Source organism: Ursus arctos, unplaced genomic scaffold (genome assembly GCF_023065955.2).
Source record: "Ursus arctos isolate Adak ecotype North America unplaced genomic scaffold, UrsArc2.0 scaffold_2, whole genome shotgun sequence".
NCBI lineage: Eukaryota > Metazoa > Chordata > Mammalia > Carnivora > Ursidae > Ursus > Ursus arctos.
The window spans coordinates 61,893,483-61,910,176 of NW_026622874.1; the positions used below are offsets into that span (position 1 = coordinate 61,893,483).

The 16,694-nt window shown below is 48.3% G+C and overlaps 1 protein-coding gene across 2 annotated transcripts; it reads right to left on the minus strand.

Moving 5' to 3' along the window:
* Position 1: 1 nt before the first annotated feature.
* Positions 2-5,182, minus strand: FCER1A (Fc epsilon receptor Ia). Of its 2 annotated transcripts, XM_026487416.4 has the most exons (5): positions 5,088-5,182; positions 4,642-4,662; positions 3,352-3,606; positions 1,624-1,881; positions 2-379 (listed from the first exon to the last, which is right to left on the minus strand). In XM_026487416.4, exons 1-5 carry the CDS (start codon positions 5,140-5,142, stop codon positions 195-197), a joined length of 774 nt encoding a protein of 257 aa, XP_026343201.2. In that variant the 5' UTR covers positions 5,143-5,182; the 3' UTR covers positions 2-194. The 2 variants fall into 2 exon arrangements, with proteins under 2 accessions (XP_026343201.2, XP_057170771.1); XM_057314788.1 differs by lacking the exon at positions 5,088-5,182 and having other exon boundaries at positions 2-1,881; positions 4,642-4,792.
* Between the last annotated feature and the right edge of the window lie 11,512 nt (positions 5,183-16,694).

Consider the following 16,694-nt stretch of genomic DNA (forward strand, 5'->3'; position numbering starts at 1 on the left):
CTTATTTCACTGACGTTTATTGAGCACTTACTATTACATGCCACTTAATCAGTTTGAGTTGGTTTAATGAAGCAGTTCTGTGAAGCCTTGGGGGCAGACCTTCCTGTGCGCATCGGGAGCTGTGTTTGACGGTGGAGAAGCGATTGCTGACGCTGGAAAGAAGCTGCGACTGCTGATGTTCTTAAGCAGTGACGTCAGCTCTTTTCGGGGTCTAGCTTTCTGCCCTTCTTGGTCCTCTTAGTCTTCAAGAGCAATGCCAACTGCTGCTGGGTCAAGACAAACAGTCCTGTGTCCACAGCAAACAGAATCGCCACCAACACTGGGATCAGAAATTGTAGCCAGGAGTATTTGCTTTGGTGACCACTCTGGCCGGGGGAATCTAGATGCAACAAGAAGCATAAGTCATATGAGGAACTGACGAATGAGGCTCAGGACTTCATCCTCCCTAAGAGAAGGACCTGACATGGTCCCCTCCCTTCTAGCACCACCATGATATGGCATCCAGGACCCGAGAGCACCCTGCCTGTTGGCTGAAACACAGACGCAGGGCCAGAGCTGCTTTACGCTGCCTTCCAATTCCCCTCTCTTGTGATTCTGTTACTCTGTCTGCAAGGCGCTGATTTTTGTGATTATCCTAGAATTATAGAGCCCCAGAGTATTACAGCCAGAACCCCCTCCCCCGCCCCCCCGCCGAGGGCACCTAGACCAGAGGCTCTCAGCACTGGCTGCACATGACCGTTACCCGAAAGGGCTTTTAAAAATACTGATGCCCAGTCCTCCAAACGAGTTAAAGCAGAACCTCAGGAGATGAGAGGCAAACATCAGTATTCTTAAACTTCCCCAAGTGGCATCGAGACTAAACCCTTTACTTTACAGTCAGGATACTGGAAGGCCAACGACAATTAAATAGCACTCAGGTCTCAGAGTAGTTAACAGAAAACTGACATTAAAACTTAATTCTGGCTTCTGGTCTCATGCTTTTTTAGACATTAGCAGGCGCCAGATCCGCCAAGCAAAAAAGCGTAGTTTCCTCCTTGCAAGGCAGATACTCAAAGGCTCCGTCTCTTCTCTGGAGGTAGGAAGGAGCCTCTTTGTCTCTGGCCCTGAGGCAGCCCACCAGCCCGGCTCTCCTCAGGAGGCTCTGTCGCCTCCCGACTGGGGCACCCAGCCTGCTGGCCCTTGGGTCTCCTTCCCAGGCCTCCTCTGCCACATGGCGTCTTCAAGCTCCTCACAGCCTTCATTCCTTTCGCTTCGACACTCGCTTTCAGTCTGATACATGGCAGTGTTCTCCCCCGGGAGCAGCAGCGGGCTTCGAGATCAAACCAGGAATCGCCATCCGTATGCTTGGGCAGAGCTTCACAGGCCTCGCATCCATTTCCCGATATCGCGTGTAGTCTTCACCGAGATCCCACAAGTGAGCACGTGTCACTCTTGCCAGCAGACCCATAAGGGCTCGGAGATGGGGGGGGCGTCTGTGCCGCAGCCCGGCCCCTCCCCGCAGGCCGGCAGACTCGCAAGGCGCCACCGCTGTCCCCTGCTGCGTGCTGCAGCCACTGCAGGCTGGGGGGGGGTCTCTGTCCCCCTTCTCCCGCCATGGGTCCTCCTCTTGCTTTGCCAACTCACCTTTTTTCACAGTGATGTTGAGGGGGTCAGAGGTGTGGTTTTGTCTCCGAATGCAGCCGGTGCAGAAATATCTGCCGCCGTCCCTGACTGTGACATTGGTAATGGACATGTCGATGCTGTCATACCAGTACTTGAGGGCTATGCCATTCCTGTAGTAGGTCACCTTTGAGACATTCTGATTCCTCCAGCCATGGCACCTGATGTGGAAGGACTCGCCCTCCGTCACCACCTCGGCGGAGGCTTGCAGAAGCAGCCACCCTGGAGAGCAGTCGTTAGGTTACGTAACAGCAGATGGCCAGACAGAGACACAAAAGTAGCAGTGGTCACGCACCGAGCGTGTGTCAGGAACCGTGGTTTATCATGAACCCACTTCTTGGCTCGTAAGGTCAATAAAACAAAACACGAAATAATGCTTGGGGTCTGTCCTCTATGTTGGTAAATCCTCTCTCCTCCTGAAAAGTGAGTCTGGGGCCACAAAACCACGCTGACTTTTCTACCGAGCCTGACCCTGGACGGCTTGAAAGCCAGTACTCATTTCAGCTCTGTGGACACGAGTTCTGGTCACTAAGGGGGAGTAGAACTATCCTGCGCACAGAGTCCTTGCCTAGGGGCAGGTCTGTTTTGTCCTCTTGCCTCTTAGGGGCTCCCTACTTCTACCATGACTCATAGTTGGCTCCAAAAGTTCCCCCGACCATGAATGCCAATTTTAATTGCGTGTGTGCCGTTACTCTTCCTATTTGGCTCCATGCTTCAGGAGGCCAGGGGCCACGTCTGATCCTTACATTACATCCCCAGCGCCCGACACCATTACCGCGGCGTGGGTACGTACTCAACAAATACTTGTTAACAATGATTCTGTAAAACGTAAGAGTCGGGTTCTCTGGCTAATGTCATTGTAGGAATTGAAACACACTCACTGAAGGAGAATTTTGAACAAAAATCTGGCTAGGTTGTGCAGGCAGAGTTTATTGAAGAGCAGTGCTGGAGGAGTTTTCTAGAATCTCCTCAAGGAAATAAGCAATTCCACACTCCTTTAGTTTGTATCTGGAATTTGCATACAGATGCCGCCACACCTCTTTCCAAGAGGAAAATATGAAGTATGTTTATACTTTAAAATATATTCACATTAAAAAATATAAAGTAAAATATATCCATGGCCTAGCTACTTAAATGAAATCCTTCCTTTGTTCATCCGGCATTTACTAACCAACCACATGTGCCAAAGCATGCTGTGCTAATTGTTGGCAGTGGAAGGATCACAGAGTTGAAACACACGTAAGATTTGCTCTTAGTAAAAGTGAAGGTCGTGAGGAATCTACACAGATGTCTTTCAAAACCATGAGTGCAACCCAATATCCACGTCGTGGTGCATGGAAATTGTTGAGCAAATTTTACAATCAGACCTTTGATCTACTTCAGATGTTCAGTTCTTTGCAATGTTCACATAGCCAACCTACCATTCATACGTATCATTACATCAGCCCCAGGAAGAAGAGAGATGAGGTGGAGTAGAGGGATAACGTGGGGAGGTGGGAGATGGCCAGAACGTGGAAAGAAGGCAAGGCCGGGCAAGACTAAGTGTGGAAAGAGAGCGACAGGCAGGTCTTGAGTAGGAGACCAGAGTCCCACCCCAGTGCACTAACCCTGGAATAACGTGATCTCTCCCCATCTAAGGATGGGCCATTCCTCATATGGGGGAATCTATTTTTCCATAGTCCTGGAACTTACCTGCAAAGACTCCTAGGTACACCGGTTCACTCGGGATGGAGTCTTTGTTCTGACACCTGTATTCCCCACTGTCCTGGATTCGGGCTTTCACAATGTTCAAACGTGAAGATGTCTCTTCCAAGCGGATGTTGTTGTGGGTCCACACAGCGGAGTTAACTTCAAGGGAGTTGTTCTCATGACATATAAGAGTCACAGTATCATCTTTCAATATCCTGTTCCATGGTGGGTTCAAGGACACTGTAGGTTTCGAGGTATCTTTGAGGAGATCAAATTGTGGTAAGAGACATGGGGGGGAAAGGGAAAACTGTCCAGACTCCAAAGTACAGACATAGCAATAGTGAGTCAGTCAGCGGTCAGTCTACCCTTGGATAGCTGCTAATAAGAAACTGTCCTGATTCCTCAGATTACAGAAGGATGAAACAGTACTGTGGCCCCAGGGAGCTACCAGCCTAGGGGGGAAGACCGGACATGAGTGTAGGGTATTCAGAAAACAAGCCAGTGAGGACTGCAGCCTCTGGTCAGGCAGGGGCGATGTCTGTCCTGTTCAGCCCTAAACTTAGCACAATAGCTGGTACATAGTACGTGTTCATTAAATATTTACTGAGTGGATGAATGTGTGAATAATGGATGAATAAATGTGTTGGACTAGATGAAACATAGTCTCTCCCAGCTCTAAATTTTTATGACTATTTAACTGTGAGTGCATATGGAGTGAAAAATACATGTCAGTTCTGGAAGGAAGTGAGAAGCGCCGACAGAATCAGTCTTAATAGGTTTTCAGGAACAAAGAAATGTGGTACAGATTTGACCAAAGCCTAGGAAGTGGCAGGTGGTGATGAGGAAGGGTGCAGAAACAGAGCTAGACTTGGACCCAAGGGGCTTGTGTTAGAAGCTGGCCCTTGGTTAGCTGCGGACTCCAGCAAGGCTCTTAATTGGACAAACGCCTCAACTACAAAATGGCGACAGTGCGAAGATGATGATGATGTAGAAATTGGATGAGGTTGTGTGGTAGTGCCGGGGCGGCACTTGGATGTTTAGATGTTCCGCAGATATGGTTGTTGCGTACAAAAAGGTGGGGTGTCTCAAGAGAATGAGGTGGTTCTTTTGAAACTGTTGAATGGGGGAAAGGAGGAAGACAGGCAAGGTGGAAGTGGGGCTCAGGTTGGACACGGAGGGGCAGAGGGCTAATCATTAGCAAGCAGAGGAGATGGGGTGAAGGGAGACAGCGATGGGGGGAGCAGTGGCCAGCCATGTTGAGGCTGACAGAGCAAGGACAGAGGACTCGCTTACCTGCTGACATGCCATCTGGACCTGTAGAAGTCCAGAGAAGGTAAGTTAGTGGCTACGCCCAGTCTTCCAGGACTCTCAAGGACAGGGATCTGGCTACGCTGACGAGGTCCACATCCATGGAGTTTTAAGGGCCAAGCATCTTCTCAGGAACCTGACCCAGGGAGAGAAGGAACTTCTCTCTTTACTCTGCCCTCCCTCCCTTGCCCTCTGGGAGATGCCAGAGTGATTGCAAGGACAGTTCTCGGGCTGGCTCCCCCGTAGGTCTGCTCAGCCCGATGTGCCCTGATCTCCAGCTTGTGTCCACTATAATCCCCGGGAGATGCCCTGTGGTTGGCATGTAGCCTAGAAAAAGTCACCACGAAAACTGTCAACGTGCCCACCCCCGCTGCTCGCCAGATCCATCTTGGCCCCTCGGGGGGGGGGGGGGTCACTGAACGTCTACTTACGGCAGAGCAGCAACGCCATCCACAGCAGGGCAGGGCCTCCCATGGGAATAGGCATCTCCTCCGTGGCCCCCAAGCGCCGACTGGACTGGAGACTTAAAGCCTTAAAATAGACTTGAAGCCAAAAAGGAGAAGGAAATGTTTTCTGTATCATATCTGGTTAACTCATCAGCTGCGCCTCGGTTTGCCTTCTCTGGCGATAATAGTCAGAGCGGAGCCTAATCGGGCGATTTCACATTTACCTGCTGGTCCCCTCCCGTGCCGGACCGGCGAGTGTTGAAATTCAGTTGTGGTTCTCCGGAGCGGCCTTCCCTCTTCTTACCTAATTTCCTGCTGGTCGTGAGCCCACGATCCACACGTTTTCATCTTATTCCCTGAGGATCCATGATCTGAGCAGCCAAACTGGGGATATTTTCAGACTCCTTCTCTTCCCCTGGGTCTTGACGGAGCGCCCAACACAGGACGAGAGATGTTAGACCATCACTTCCAGGGATCTGGTCTAGTCTATAATTTATTTCCCTTCCCAGCTTTTATCCATTTTTATGTTTCCAGTCTTCCAGCAGGGCTGCCCTTCCTTCTTTAAACCCACACCAGTTCTGTTCCCCCCCAAGACCCCTTTGACTAATTATTCTGTGTCTTAGTTCTGGGCCGGAGCTGGTGACCGGCCCCCAGAATTTGGTATCAGTGACGATGCTAGAGATGATAGCTGCACAGGTACCTGAGGTCGTGACCACTCACGAGGCTTCTTTCAAAGGCTGTATTTATTCTACTTGGTCCTTGCCGAAAATCTGAGGTCGGCAGGGCACTACGAGGTAAGCCAGGCCCCGTTCTGTCTCGCTGTGCTTTTGCTCACAGGCTGTGGGAGTAAGTCTACTGAATCAAACGTGAAGTTCCTCCACAGGAAAACCGAACCAAATCTTCCAGCCTCTGTGGCATTAGAGAATTTGGGGCTACAAAGATTCATAAGTAGAAAGTTCCAGATAAGAAAGTTCAGTGACTGGTTTCAGGCCACTCAGTGGTTTAGGGACAGATCTTTAAAGAAAACAGCAAGTTATTTTGAAAAATGCAAGTTGTTTGTATTTAAAGATCTGAATTCAAACACCCCCCACATTTATGTCATTAAGGTTTACCTGTAACGTAGGGACGACTATGGCATTGAGATCACGGCTTTCGTGTGAAGTATAAGAAGTTAATAAATGTGTAAAGTGCACTGCACAGCATCTGGAATGTAGAAGAGGCTCAATGAATATGTCTTTCCCTCCTTTATTACCAGTGTTTATTAAAGACACTTAGGAGACACGCGCGTTTCAACTGGGTTAAGGCAGCTGGTCACCTACTTTCATGTGATGACCGGTATAGCTTAGGTAAGCAGTCTCACTCATCTCCATTATCATGATAAGAGAGCGTAATAAGGGAGGAATTGAACATAAGGAGTTGTTCGACGGGGGTGGGGAGCAGGAGAAAGAAGTGGGGCAGATGCCGTTTTTGGGGTGCTGTTGGAAGGCAATGGTCGAATAGCGAGATCCTGGAAGAGACAGCTGTACTCGCCACCTTGTTGAGACTCTGTCCAGGGCACTGATGGGATCTTCCTTTCTCCCAAGAGGGTGATCCTCCGGTGACACTGTCCTTCAGAGACAGACCCCTTCCCGGACTCACATGGGCTCTTTGAGAGCTTCCTCCTAAGACTCCACACTGTCCAGACACCTCCTCCTTGATTGGGAGGGTACTCCGTTTGCCGCACCACCCCAGAGCTTTGGGCTCAGTGTCCGCCGTCGAAATGGAGGCCGTGTTTCGGCAGTGGTGAGGGCCAAGAGCTCGCACATCCAACAAAGCAGTTCGTGAAAGCTCAAAAAGTAAACCAAACCACCCCGTGCATCCACCCCTAAATCAAAACCATAAGTGACAGCGAAAGCAGCAGCACCAACATCAGGAGGAAATCATCCCCACGGGACATGGCCACAGGCACCCAGAGGCACGAACTGATGCCCTGGAATACCGGGCTGACGCCCCGGTTGAGTCCCACACATCCTTTATCTTATCCAAAACCCAGGGCCTCTGAATTTTTCATATGCTCTCCGGGTCGAGCGTCTCTTCGTTTCGTGTGTCCTGCCTGTTGGTGGCCACAAGTGTCTCAGACCAGAAGACTGGGTCTTCATCTCACCTCTTCCCACAAGCTTTCCAATCGGGGTATTCCTAAGTAGAGCGTCTCTATCCCAAATTCTGACCTATTGTTGGCTCTTGGAAACCTTAATTTGTATTTCACGCTGTAGCAGTGGGGGAGGGAAACCCAAATGGCCGTGAATGAACTACAGAGCCTGCGAGCTGTGGTGGGTCTCTGCAGCTGGATCCAGAGGGAGAGGCTTTGGACGGGAGTGCTCATGATTTGGGACATGTTGGCCGAGGAGGGGTCAGCCCATAGGGTCTCAGGACGTTTGTCGCCTTCTCCAAAATTGAAAGCAGACAGAAGGGCCAATTTATTGGCTTCTTCCTCTCTGTGTCCTCCAGCACAAGGCAAGGTCCCATGAAACTGGATGTGAAAAGATGAGAGAGCCAAGTGGCCGTCTGCTCGCGGTGTGGGTGCAGCTGATGAATGCTGATCCCCCGTGAGGACGGGGGACAGGGCTGAGGCTGCAGCATGACTAATTTGTTTTGGTCCCACCGACTTTATGTGGTTAAAGAACGAGGAAATTAAAACACAAGGAAGTTGGGTGACTTGTCCAGGCACATACCCGCTAAGTGGAGGAATTAAGATTTGAAACTACGCGGTCCGCCAAAGAGACTGTGCTCGTGACCACCTCCATATAACGCCCATCCAGCCCGGCTACGCAGTGTGCTCACAGTGCACCTAGATTCAGAGGCCCCCTGCAAAGACTGTGTGCATTCCCAGGGATCTGTAACCCACAGAGGGAAAATCACTGGTCTAGGCTAACCTCCTGTTCTACCATTGCTTTCCTTGGGCTCACGAGATGACGTCTCAGTCCGTAGCCATGCATTGGTGTTGGCATGGTTGTGTATCCATTATGTATATTTCATAGATGTGCCTAGAGAGAAGAGAGAGAGATTCTTGCCTTTTAATCCAGATTCTTAAGGTCCAGGAGGCCATCAGCTCTTTCTGCCACCAGGACAGGCATCTGTCTGCTTAGGGAGGAGTCCTCAACAGGGGGTGCTGGCTGCCTGGCGGATTTTCACAATAAACACGATGGCTCTACTATGTTTTATTCTTGTCTTGACATGAGTGGTTGCCTGCTTTGGGTGGACCCAAAAGAAATAAATGGAAACTCCCAGGGCTCCCAAAGTAGATACCACTGACAAGGAGATGGGGACATGGATTGTGGAAGCCACAGCTTTGGGTGTGGACAGAGATTCTTCCCCCCAAAAAAAGAAACAATGTGACTTCAGGAAAAAATCCTAAAGATGATCTTTTCCTTCCATCTTTAGAGACTTCTTTCTAACCTGGAAGGGACAATCAGTGGAATGTTTCACAGAAATAATGGATTCGAATGGAGACCAGACACAAACTATATTTCCAGTATCTGATTTTAATAAAACATACTATTGCTCAAATTCAAAGGTGACCGTAGTATTTGGATTTTACATAGTTTGGCTTTTACATATTAGCAAGAGCTAGTATCTGTTTATCGGTGAGTCTACGGGTAACCAATGCAAGGTTACCAGTGGCCAAAGGGCCTGGGCAGGTACAGGATCATACAGGTGCAGTAGGCTGGGGAAAAGTCCTGACTAGCGTTACAGTTCTTGGGTGTCCCCTAAAAGTGTAAAATACAGAAAAAATCCGTGAATAGGTCTCCTAACATCCCTCAGGGCTGGACCGCTGACTGAGTGTGACGGTCCCATGGGCGTCTGGGGTATCACGCTGTCTGTCTTTGAGGTGCGTAACCGGCCGCTCACTTTCCATCTTGCAGTTGGGGAGCGGTCTGAGCCACGAGGTGTGCTCCCGCCAGCCGACCAGGAGCTTGGCTTATAAATGTTGTGTCGCAGCCCGGGGACCCCGAGGGCCTCGGACTTGCCGTCCTGCCTTCCGACAGACGCAGATCAGTTGAGGTGCGCTGACTTTTCCTTCAGAATGGGGAGAACAGAAGTATAAGCCTGCTAAGGAAGATTCTGAGGGAAGGGTGGTGGTAAAAAAAAAAAAAAAAGTTTTATAAAATGTCAGACGATTGCATTAAATTTTAAAACCTAAAGAATAAAACTAAGTTACTGCCCGTGCGTATTTCACAGAGATTAAGTGTAATGCTGACTCCGAGTCCATGCTCTGAACAGGCTGAGGGCTGTCGTTCTCAGCCCGGATCGCCCAGGGTGTGTGGTTCCTGGTGAGCTCCTCGGTGTCGCGGCGCCTCAGCCCCATCTCAGGAAAACGGGGCTGGCGATAGTGCCCGTTGTGGCTGAGAATTAAATGCGTAGATGCAGTGAAAGGTTTAGAGAGAGGCTGGCAGATAGTGAAGCCGTGTATGGGACTTACTGTGTCATTATTTTGTAAGGAGCCCTTGGACTTGAGAGCAGCAGGGACAGAGCCTCCCCATGTCCATGGGAAAAAGCTAGAAAGACCACTGGGGGACCCAGGGGGCACACCTGGGTCCGAGGATGCGGCCTGCGCACACAGGCCACGTGGGCCGGGGGAGCGGACGGCTTGGGGGCTCAGCGTCTCCGGATCTCAGGGCAGTTGCTCTCTGGGGGTCCCGGGGCGGGTCCCAGGCACGCTTTGAGACGGAGAAAGCCATCCTGCGCTCAGCCCTCAAGGCAAATGTAGTGTAGGCCAGTTTATTTTAGGCTTCCTTACAGAATTACACAGTTCAAAAATGGAAACAGCCGGCTCTGAAAGGAATCCCTTTAGGCTGTTGGCAGATAAGGACAAGAGGTCTTCGCTCAGCCAAGGACATTTGCATTTTAATAGGTAACTTTCGAAGCCCTAATCCTTCAGGGCCTGGCTGAACAGTACTGTGACCAGTGTGTTTCTGGGGGTGAGGATGGGCGTGAGTGGGGGTTGAAAAAGGAGGACAGACGGAATCATCTGAACCTCTCAGACGGTGTTCCCCGAAGGTCGTCCCTGCCGAAGGCCATCAGGAAGTACGAGAGCCAGAGCGTGCGTGCGAGCGTGCGTGCGAGCGTGCGTGCGTGCGGCTGCGGGAGCGGGAAGGGTCGTGCACTGCTGCTGCATGCTGGTGTGCAGCGTGCGTCCGTAGCGTTTAGCAGGCGCCGACACCCCGCCGTACCAGGGACAGCCTTACGTCGGGGGACTCGTCCTGCTTCTGCACAACCCGTGAACGTCCAGCCAGATGTTTATCATTATTCGAGCCTTGAATCCGACTAATAAATGCAAAGAATTTTTCCGTTTCTTCCTATATGCTGAATGTTCTAGGGAAAAAACCCGTGGAATGCCCACGTAAAGATTATTCTGCGCTCTTCCTGGAACAGCATCCTTGAAGGGCTCACTGTTGGACCAAATCAGACCCCCAGCAAGTCGTACCCCCTCTCTTTGCGTCGGTGCCTCGCCCTCCCCTCGGGCTATGCATGTAGCCAGTTCACTTGTCCTGGATATGTTTTCTTATAAAGTTATTTCATCTTATTTCTTCTTTATGTTGAGACTTCATGCGGGTGGAAGAGGTGAGTCTACAACTCCCACAGTTGGGGCTCCTTAAGAAATGGGGCAGAAAATTATGAATACAATATGAGGTATTAGAATGACTATTTAGAACAAGAAATTATATCACAGCAAGTTATGGAATATATAAAAGCCGAAAAATGACATGAACATTATAAAAATCCAGAAAAAGTAACAATTCGCTGCTAGACATTGCACTGTAATACTTTTCCTTTGCACCTTTACCACGTACTCTTTGATCCTCTTCATCAGACAGTGATGTCGTATCATCATTTTTAATAGAGAAACTAGAAACACAACTCATTCTTTCTCCTAGTATTGCTGACCAGTATTTTTTTCTATACTTGCTCCTCGGGGAGCATACAAGGTGCAGTTTCTACGAGACGCCCTCACTGTGTGTAAGACTGTTACAGGTTTGTGGCTTACAGACACAGGAATCCTGATAAATTCTGCTTTGTTTTTATTTCCATGAACAAGAAGACAAAAACATCATGGTGTGTTTATAGTTCTGTATTTCACATTACTGAGATTATTCCTGAAGGGAGAGGACTCCCATTTCCACTAGACACAGAAATGAACCAAATCCCCTGCTTACAATTTTACACACATCTGACGCTCGGGAAAACGTTTTGACAAGATTAGCTTCTAACTCCAGATAGTTCAACCTCGGTTTTCCTTCCTGCCCACACATTTCCAGCACCGAGGGCCGGAGGTGGCGGTCCCGCTGCAGCCTGACCTCTGGCCCTCGACCTTCGTGTCTCAAAGCCCAAACATCTGGCTCTTTGGTGGTTTTCCTGGAGGCCGCTCATTGCTACCATGATGGCGCTCGAAGTGCCTCGCCGCGTCTTACCCTGTCTGGAAGGAACTGCAAACTGCACGCATCCGTTACACCAAACCAGGACCGAGCGCCCTCAACCCACGTCCTCCTTAGCCGGTTCCCAGAACGGCTATGCCGGTAGGAATGGAAGTCTCACCCAAACGTGGCTAAAATATCTGACTTCTGTGAATCTCACAAAAACATATGACCTCTTCCGGGACTTTGGAGGGGCCCACGCCAGTGAGGGGTCATGAGGGTTAACTTTCCATAGCCCCCCAACCCCGCCTCTGCTAGGTGAGTCCATGATCCGTTCGTTCTTAATCAGGAGAACAAGGAGTGTTCCCAAATACACAGCACAAGATGGGGTCTGATAGGATTGAAAAGCGCTGGTCTGGGTTTTGAAGACGAGAGGAAGGCCAGACGAAGGTGAGATAGGTGTCTTAAACTGGGCAGTTTCCAGAGAAACTGTCCTTTCCTTCAAAACAGGCAAGATTTTCACAGAGGTTCAAGAAAACACTGGAGGACTTTGGGTCGGGCCTCCAGTGTCGGACCCAAAACTAGAATGTCTGGTCTGACAAGGGATGTGAACAGTGACTGAATATTGGAAAGATTCAGTATCAGAAAATTCAGGATGGGGGCGCCTGGGTGGCTCAGTCGGTGAAGCGTCTGCCTGTGGCCTAGGTCACAATCTCAGGGTCCTGGGATCGAGCCCCATGTTGGGCTCCCTGCTTAGTGGGGAGCCTACTTCTCCCTCTGCCTCTGCTGCTCCCCCTGCTTGTGCGCACTCTGTCTGTCAAATAAACAAAATCTTAAAAAAAAAAAAAATCAGGATGTTTTGGTGGCCGTCCCTATAGGCCAGTGTTTCTCATAGGATTGCTCAAGGATTTGCAAGTTTTTTAAATGAGAAAATACAAACATTTTCCACTGGTGATGATCTAAACAAAATAAGTCCTGGATTATTCAGATGACCATTTCGTGACTAAATTTACCACTTGATTTCAGTGCCAACATTTGCATTTTTGCTTACAATTTACAACTGCATCCAGTGACTGTCAAATTCAGTCATTTTGCACCCATGAAAATGGGTTCAACAGGAGAAAAGTGGAGAGAAGAGTCCCAGGGCACAGGCATACCACGGAACAGGCTGCCGAACACACAACCACCGTCCGTTTGGTTTGGTTTGGTTAAATTGAACTATGATTGACATATAACGTCCTATTCGTGTCAGTGGACATCAGAATGACTTACACCATGATCCCCACAACAAGTCTAGTTCCCCGTCACCACGCAAAGTTATTGCAGTTTTATTGACACTACTCCCTGTGCTGTACATCACGTCCCTGTGACTCGTTTATTTGATAACTGGCGGTTTGTACTTCTTAATCCCCTTCAGCTATGTCGCCCCTCTGGTGACCACCTGCATCTACAAGTCTGTCTCTTTCTTTTTTCTTTTTTTAAGATTTTATTTGAGAGAGTGAGAGAGCAAGCATGAACGAGGCAGAGGGTCAGAGGGAGAAGTAGGCTCCCAATGAGCAGGGAGCCCAATGTGGGACTTGATTCCAGGACCCTGGGACAGTGACCTGAGCCAAAGGCAGACCCTTAACCAACCGAGCCTCCCAGGTGCCCCTATGAGTCTGTTTCTATCGCAGCTCTTGCCACAGTCATGTTGCAGAAAGATGCATGAAGAAAATCCTCTCCACGTGACCTTTGGGGCAACAGTTAATGAGAAGGAAAATAAAATCAGAAATAAGTGATGATTTTTTTATATTCTCAATTATTAGATATACAAATTTACAATATATTTCAATAATGTCAAAATGTTCATCTTGAAGAGAAAAAGAGAACTACTTATAATTATCAAGGGCTACCTCCTTGAAGTCAGATTTTGAACATAGATTGCTGGTAGAGTTCTGATTAATTACATGCCCTCATTTCCCGGAGTGAACAAAGTCTTCAGTCTATTAATATCATTTTGCACAACATACTTTTCCAAACAGACGATCCCTGAATCTGAATTATTGTAACCAAATATGGGAATGACTTAAATAGAGATACAGAACTGATACTTGATCATTCTACCACAAAACCCAACACACACAGAATTTTGTTTCGGCACAAAAACATTATTCATCATGTATATTCATTTCTTTATTTGTTCAACGAACATTTATGTGCTAAGCGTTCTGTAATGTGCTGGTAATACGAACGAGAACGAGATGGACCAGATTTTTTCCCTCACAGAGTGAAGCCTCCGTTGGAAAAGATAGACATTAAACAAGTAAACAAATAAAATAGGAACAGCTTGTAATTAAGGTCTGTAAAAAGTAAATAACGTTGCTAAACAGAATCACAAGGGTAATTGCGCTTAGATAGGATGGTTAGGGAAGGCCTTCCAACAGAAATGACTTAGAGCACGAGCTAGGATGGACCAAGCTAAAGGCTAGGGCGAGACTATTTCAAGCAATAGGAAGCTCAAAGTCCCCGAAACAAGAAGGAATTTAGAGAATTCCAGGAATTAAGACAAGTAGGACGGAAGCACAGCAGGGATTAAGGGGGAGAGAGGCACAAAATGAGATTAGATGTGCATCTAGCAGCCGAGTGGCGAGAGCCTGGTGGAACATGGGGAAGCATCAGGACTTTATTTGAAGGGTAATGAAAAGGCATCAATCAACTTGAGCAAGGGAACACACACACACACACACACACACACACACGCATTTGTGTGTGTATTCACCTTTAATAGGTTTGATGGCTCGTCATCAGATACATGTATGCACACATCCCTATACACACACATTTGCACACACACATTTGCACACACACACACACACACTGCAGCTGTGTGTGATAAAGATTTTCCAGGTGGCAATTGGGAAATGGTGAGGAGACAATAAAACACGATGCTAGATTGGCCTGGAAAGGCAGCAGTGCAGGTGAAGACAAGTCGATGGGGTTCAGGCATCTGTTGGGAGGTGGTATTAACAGGACTCGCTGACAGACTGGAACGTGAGGGAAGCACAAAATAGGGTTCCCAAGTTTCTGGCTTTAACCTCTAGGTAGATGGGGATGCCATGCGTTACATGGGGAAGACTGAGGAAGTGTCAGATTTAGGGAGGAAAATCAAGTGTTCCAGTTTGGAGATGCTTTAGTTTGAAGCTTTTGTGATATCTAACATGTTTATGCCAAACAGGCAGTTATAAGAGTCAGGAGACCAGTAGAAATGTCTGGAGCAAAGACGTAAAGCTGAAAATCGTTGGCGTACGTTTAAAGCCAGTGGAGCAAGAAGAGATCAGCCAGGGAGAGAGAGCTGCTGGAGAAAGAGAATGTCCCAGGACAGAGCCGTGAGAAATTATGATTAGAGGATGGGTAGAAGAGGAAGATCCAGAAAGAGACCAGAGGAAATGACCAGTAAGGTGGGAAGAATCTCAGAGAATGTACCGCTAAAGCTGAGGAGAGAGCGCTGTTCTAGAGGAAATGGTTGATTGTATTGAATTTTGTGGACGGATGAAGATAAGAGAGTAAAATTTTTCTTTGGATCTAACAATGTGGAAATTTCTGGAACCTTATCAATGGCAATTTTGGGGGACTGGTAGGTGTGGAAGTTGGGCTGAAGTGGGTCGGAAAGGAGATAGGAAGTGCGGAAGTACAATGAGCATGCCGGCCTGAGTTTTGCTGTGGGATGACGATGCAGGAGGATGCGGGGTCAAGCGAGGGTTTCTATTTTTTGGAAAGTGCCAGGTCCTATTTGCTAGCTGATCAGAATAATCCAGTAAGCAGAGACACATAATGAGGGAAGACAGAGGCAGGTAGTGGAAAGGGTGAAGTCCTTGAATCACAAAAAGGGAGAAATGGTTTTCATTCATTCATTCAATTCAATTCAGAGTTCTTGAACATAACACAGGTGCTTCTGCTATCACGTCATATGCGTTTATTTTAAAAAGTCCTTGCATTCTGCAAAAATACACACTAAAAATAACAAGGCTTTTGGGGAAAAAAATATTGTGGCAGATCATGCAAAACCTATAACCAGAGCACTAACATAAACATTAGCATTTCTGCTAAATAAACGGTTAAAAAAAAAAGTTAAATCTCTAGTGAATGAATAAAATCAACAGTAGACATAGGACTTGATATGCTTCAAAGGAAAAGAAGGTGGTTGGAAGGAGGGCAGTGAACAGTCTCCAGACAGACGTATGGTGACACTAAGCCAAGGAGAACCCCTGTTCCTTGTATAGGTGCTCGGGCCCGTGCTGCGCTCACTGCACCGGAAGATCTGGGTCCGGGCACTCTTTGTCAGTAAACGTTCACATGGTAGGGAAATCTTGTGGCAACTGGCTTCCACATCATAGTGACAGTATTCCTGGGTTTACCAGCAGTATGTGGCATATTTGCATTTCAGAAACATGTGCTGTGTCACAGAAGCCGTAGTGTATTTCCCGTTGAGCAGCTGCTGTGTGCATAGCAGTGGACCGAGCCCTGTGTAGGGTACAGATATGCGAGAAAGGGCATTTCCCCTAACTGTGTTTGACTTTGTCAAAATCTTGATTTCCATAGTCCGAAGTAATAAAGGGGAGACAGCAATGTGTTCCAATAAAAATAATAAACATTGAATAGCAACAGTGATGCACATTTATCAAGCACTTAATGTCAGATTGCTTTATCCCATTGAATAGTCCCAGGAACCCTATGGAATGGTACTGGTAGCATCCTCGTTTTTCTTAAGTAGCGGGGTCATGCAAACAATGAACAGCAGAGCCAGGATTTGACGCTCAGAGGTCTGAATAGCTAGGTTCTTAAATATGGGGGGAGAAGGCATTCGGCGTGGTATCCCTGTACTTTTCCCACAACATTTGGGATTATTGACTCGTTCCCTCCACCTCCAACAAGCTGACAACTCATGGCCGTCGTTTGCCTTACAGTTTATAAAGTACAGTTCTGGAAGAGCACCTGCAGCTGGGGGAGCTGCGGGAAAAGTCTGGAAAGAAGTGATTGGACCTGACATTTGGGGTGCTGGGAGTTAGCCTGCATTGTCACCATTTCATGTGGCAGGACCAAGCCTCTGTCCCACGGGTTAGACAGGCAAAACAAAGAGTGACAGGGGCTTCCGCCATCTTGCCTGCCCCCCAAAGGGCCACTCTTTAGGTGAGGGGACTCCAGTGACATCAGGCTGTGGGGT

Excerpts from the sequence above, each read along its gene's own strand:
- FCER1A (XM_057314788.1), bottom strand. Across the intron at positions 1,882-3,351 it reads GTACCTAGGAGTCTTTGCAG|GGTGGCTGCTTCTGCAAGCC; the intron begins GTAAGTTCCAGG and ends ACTGCTCTCCAG.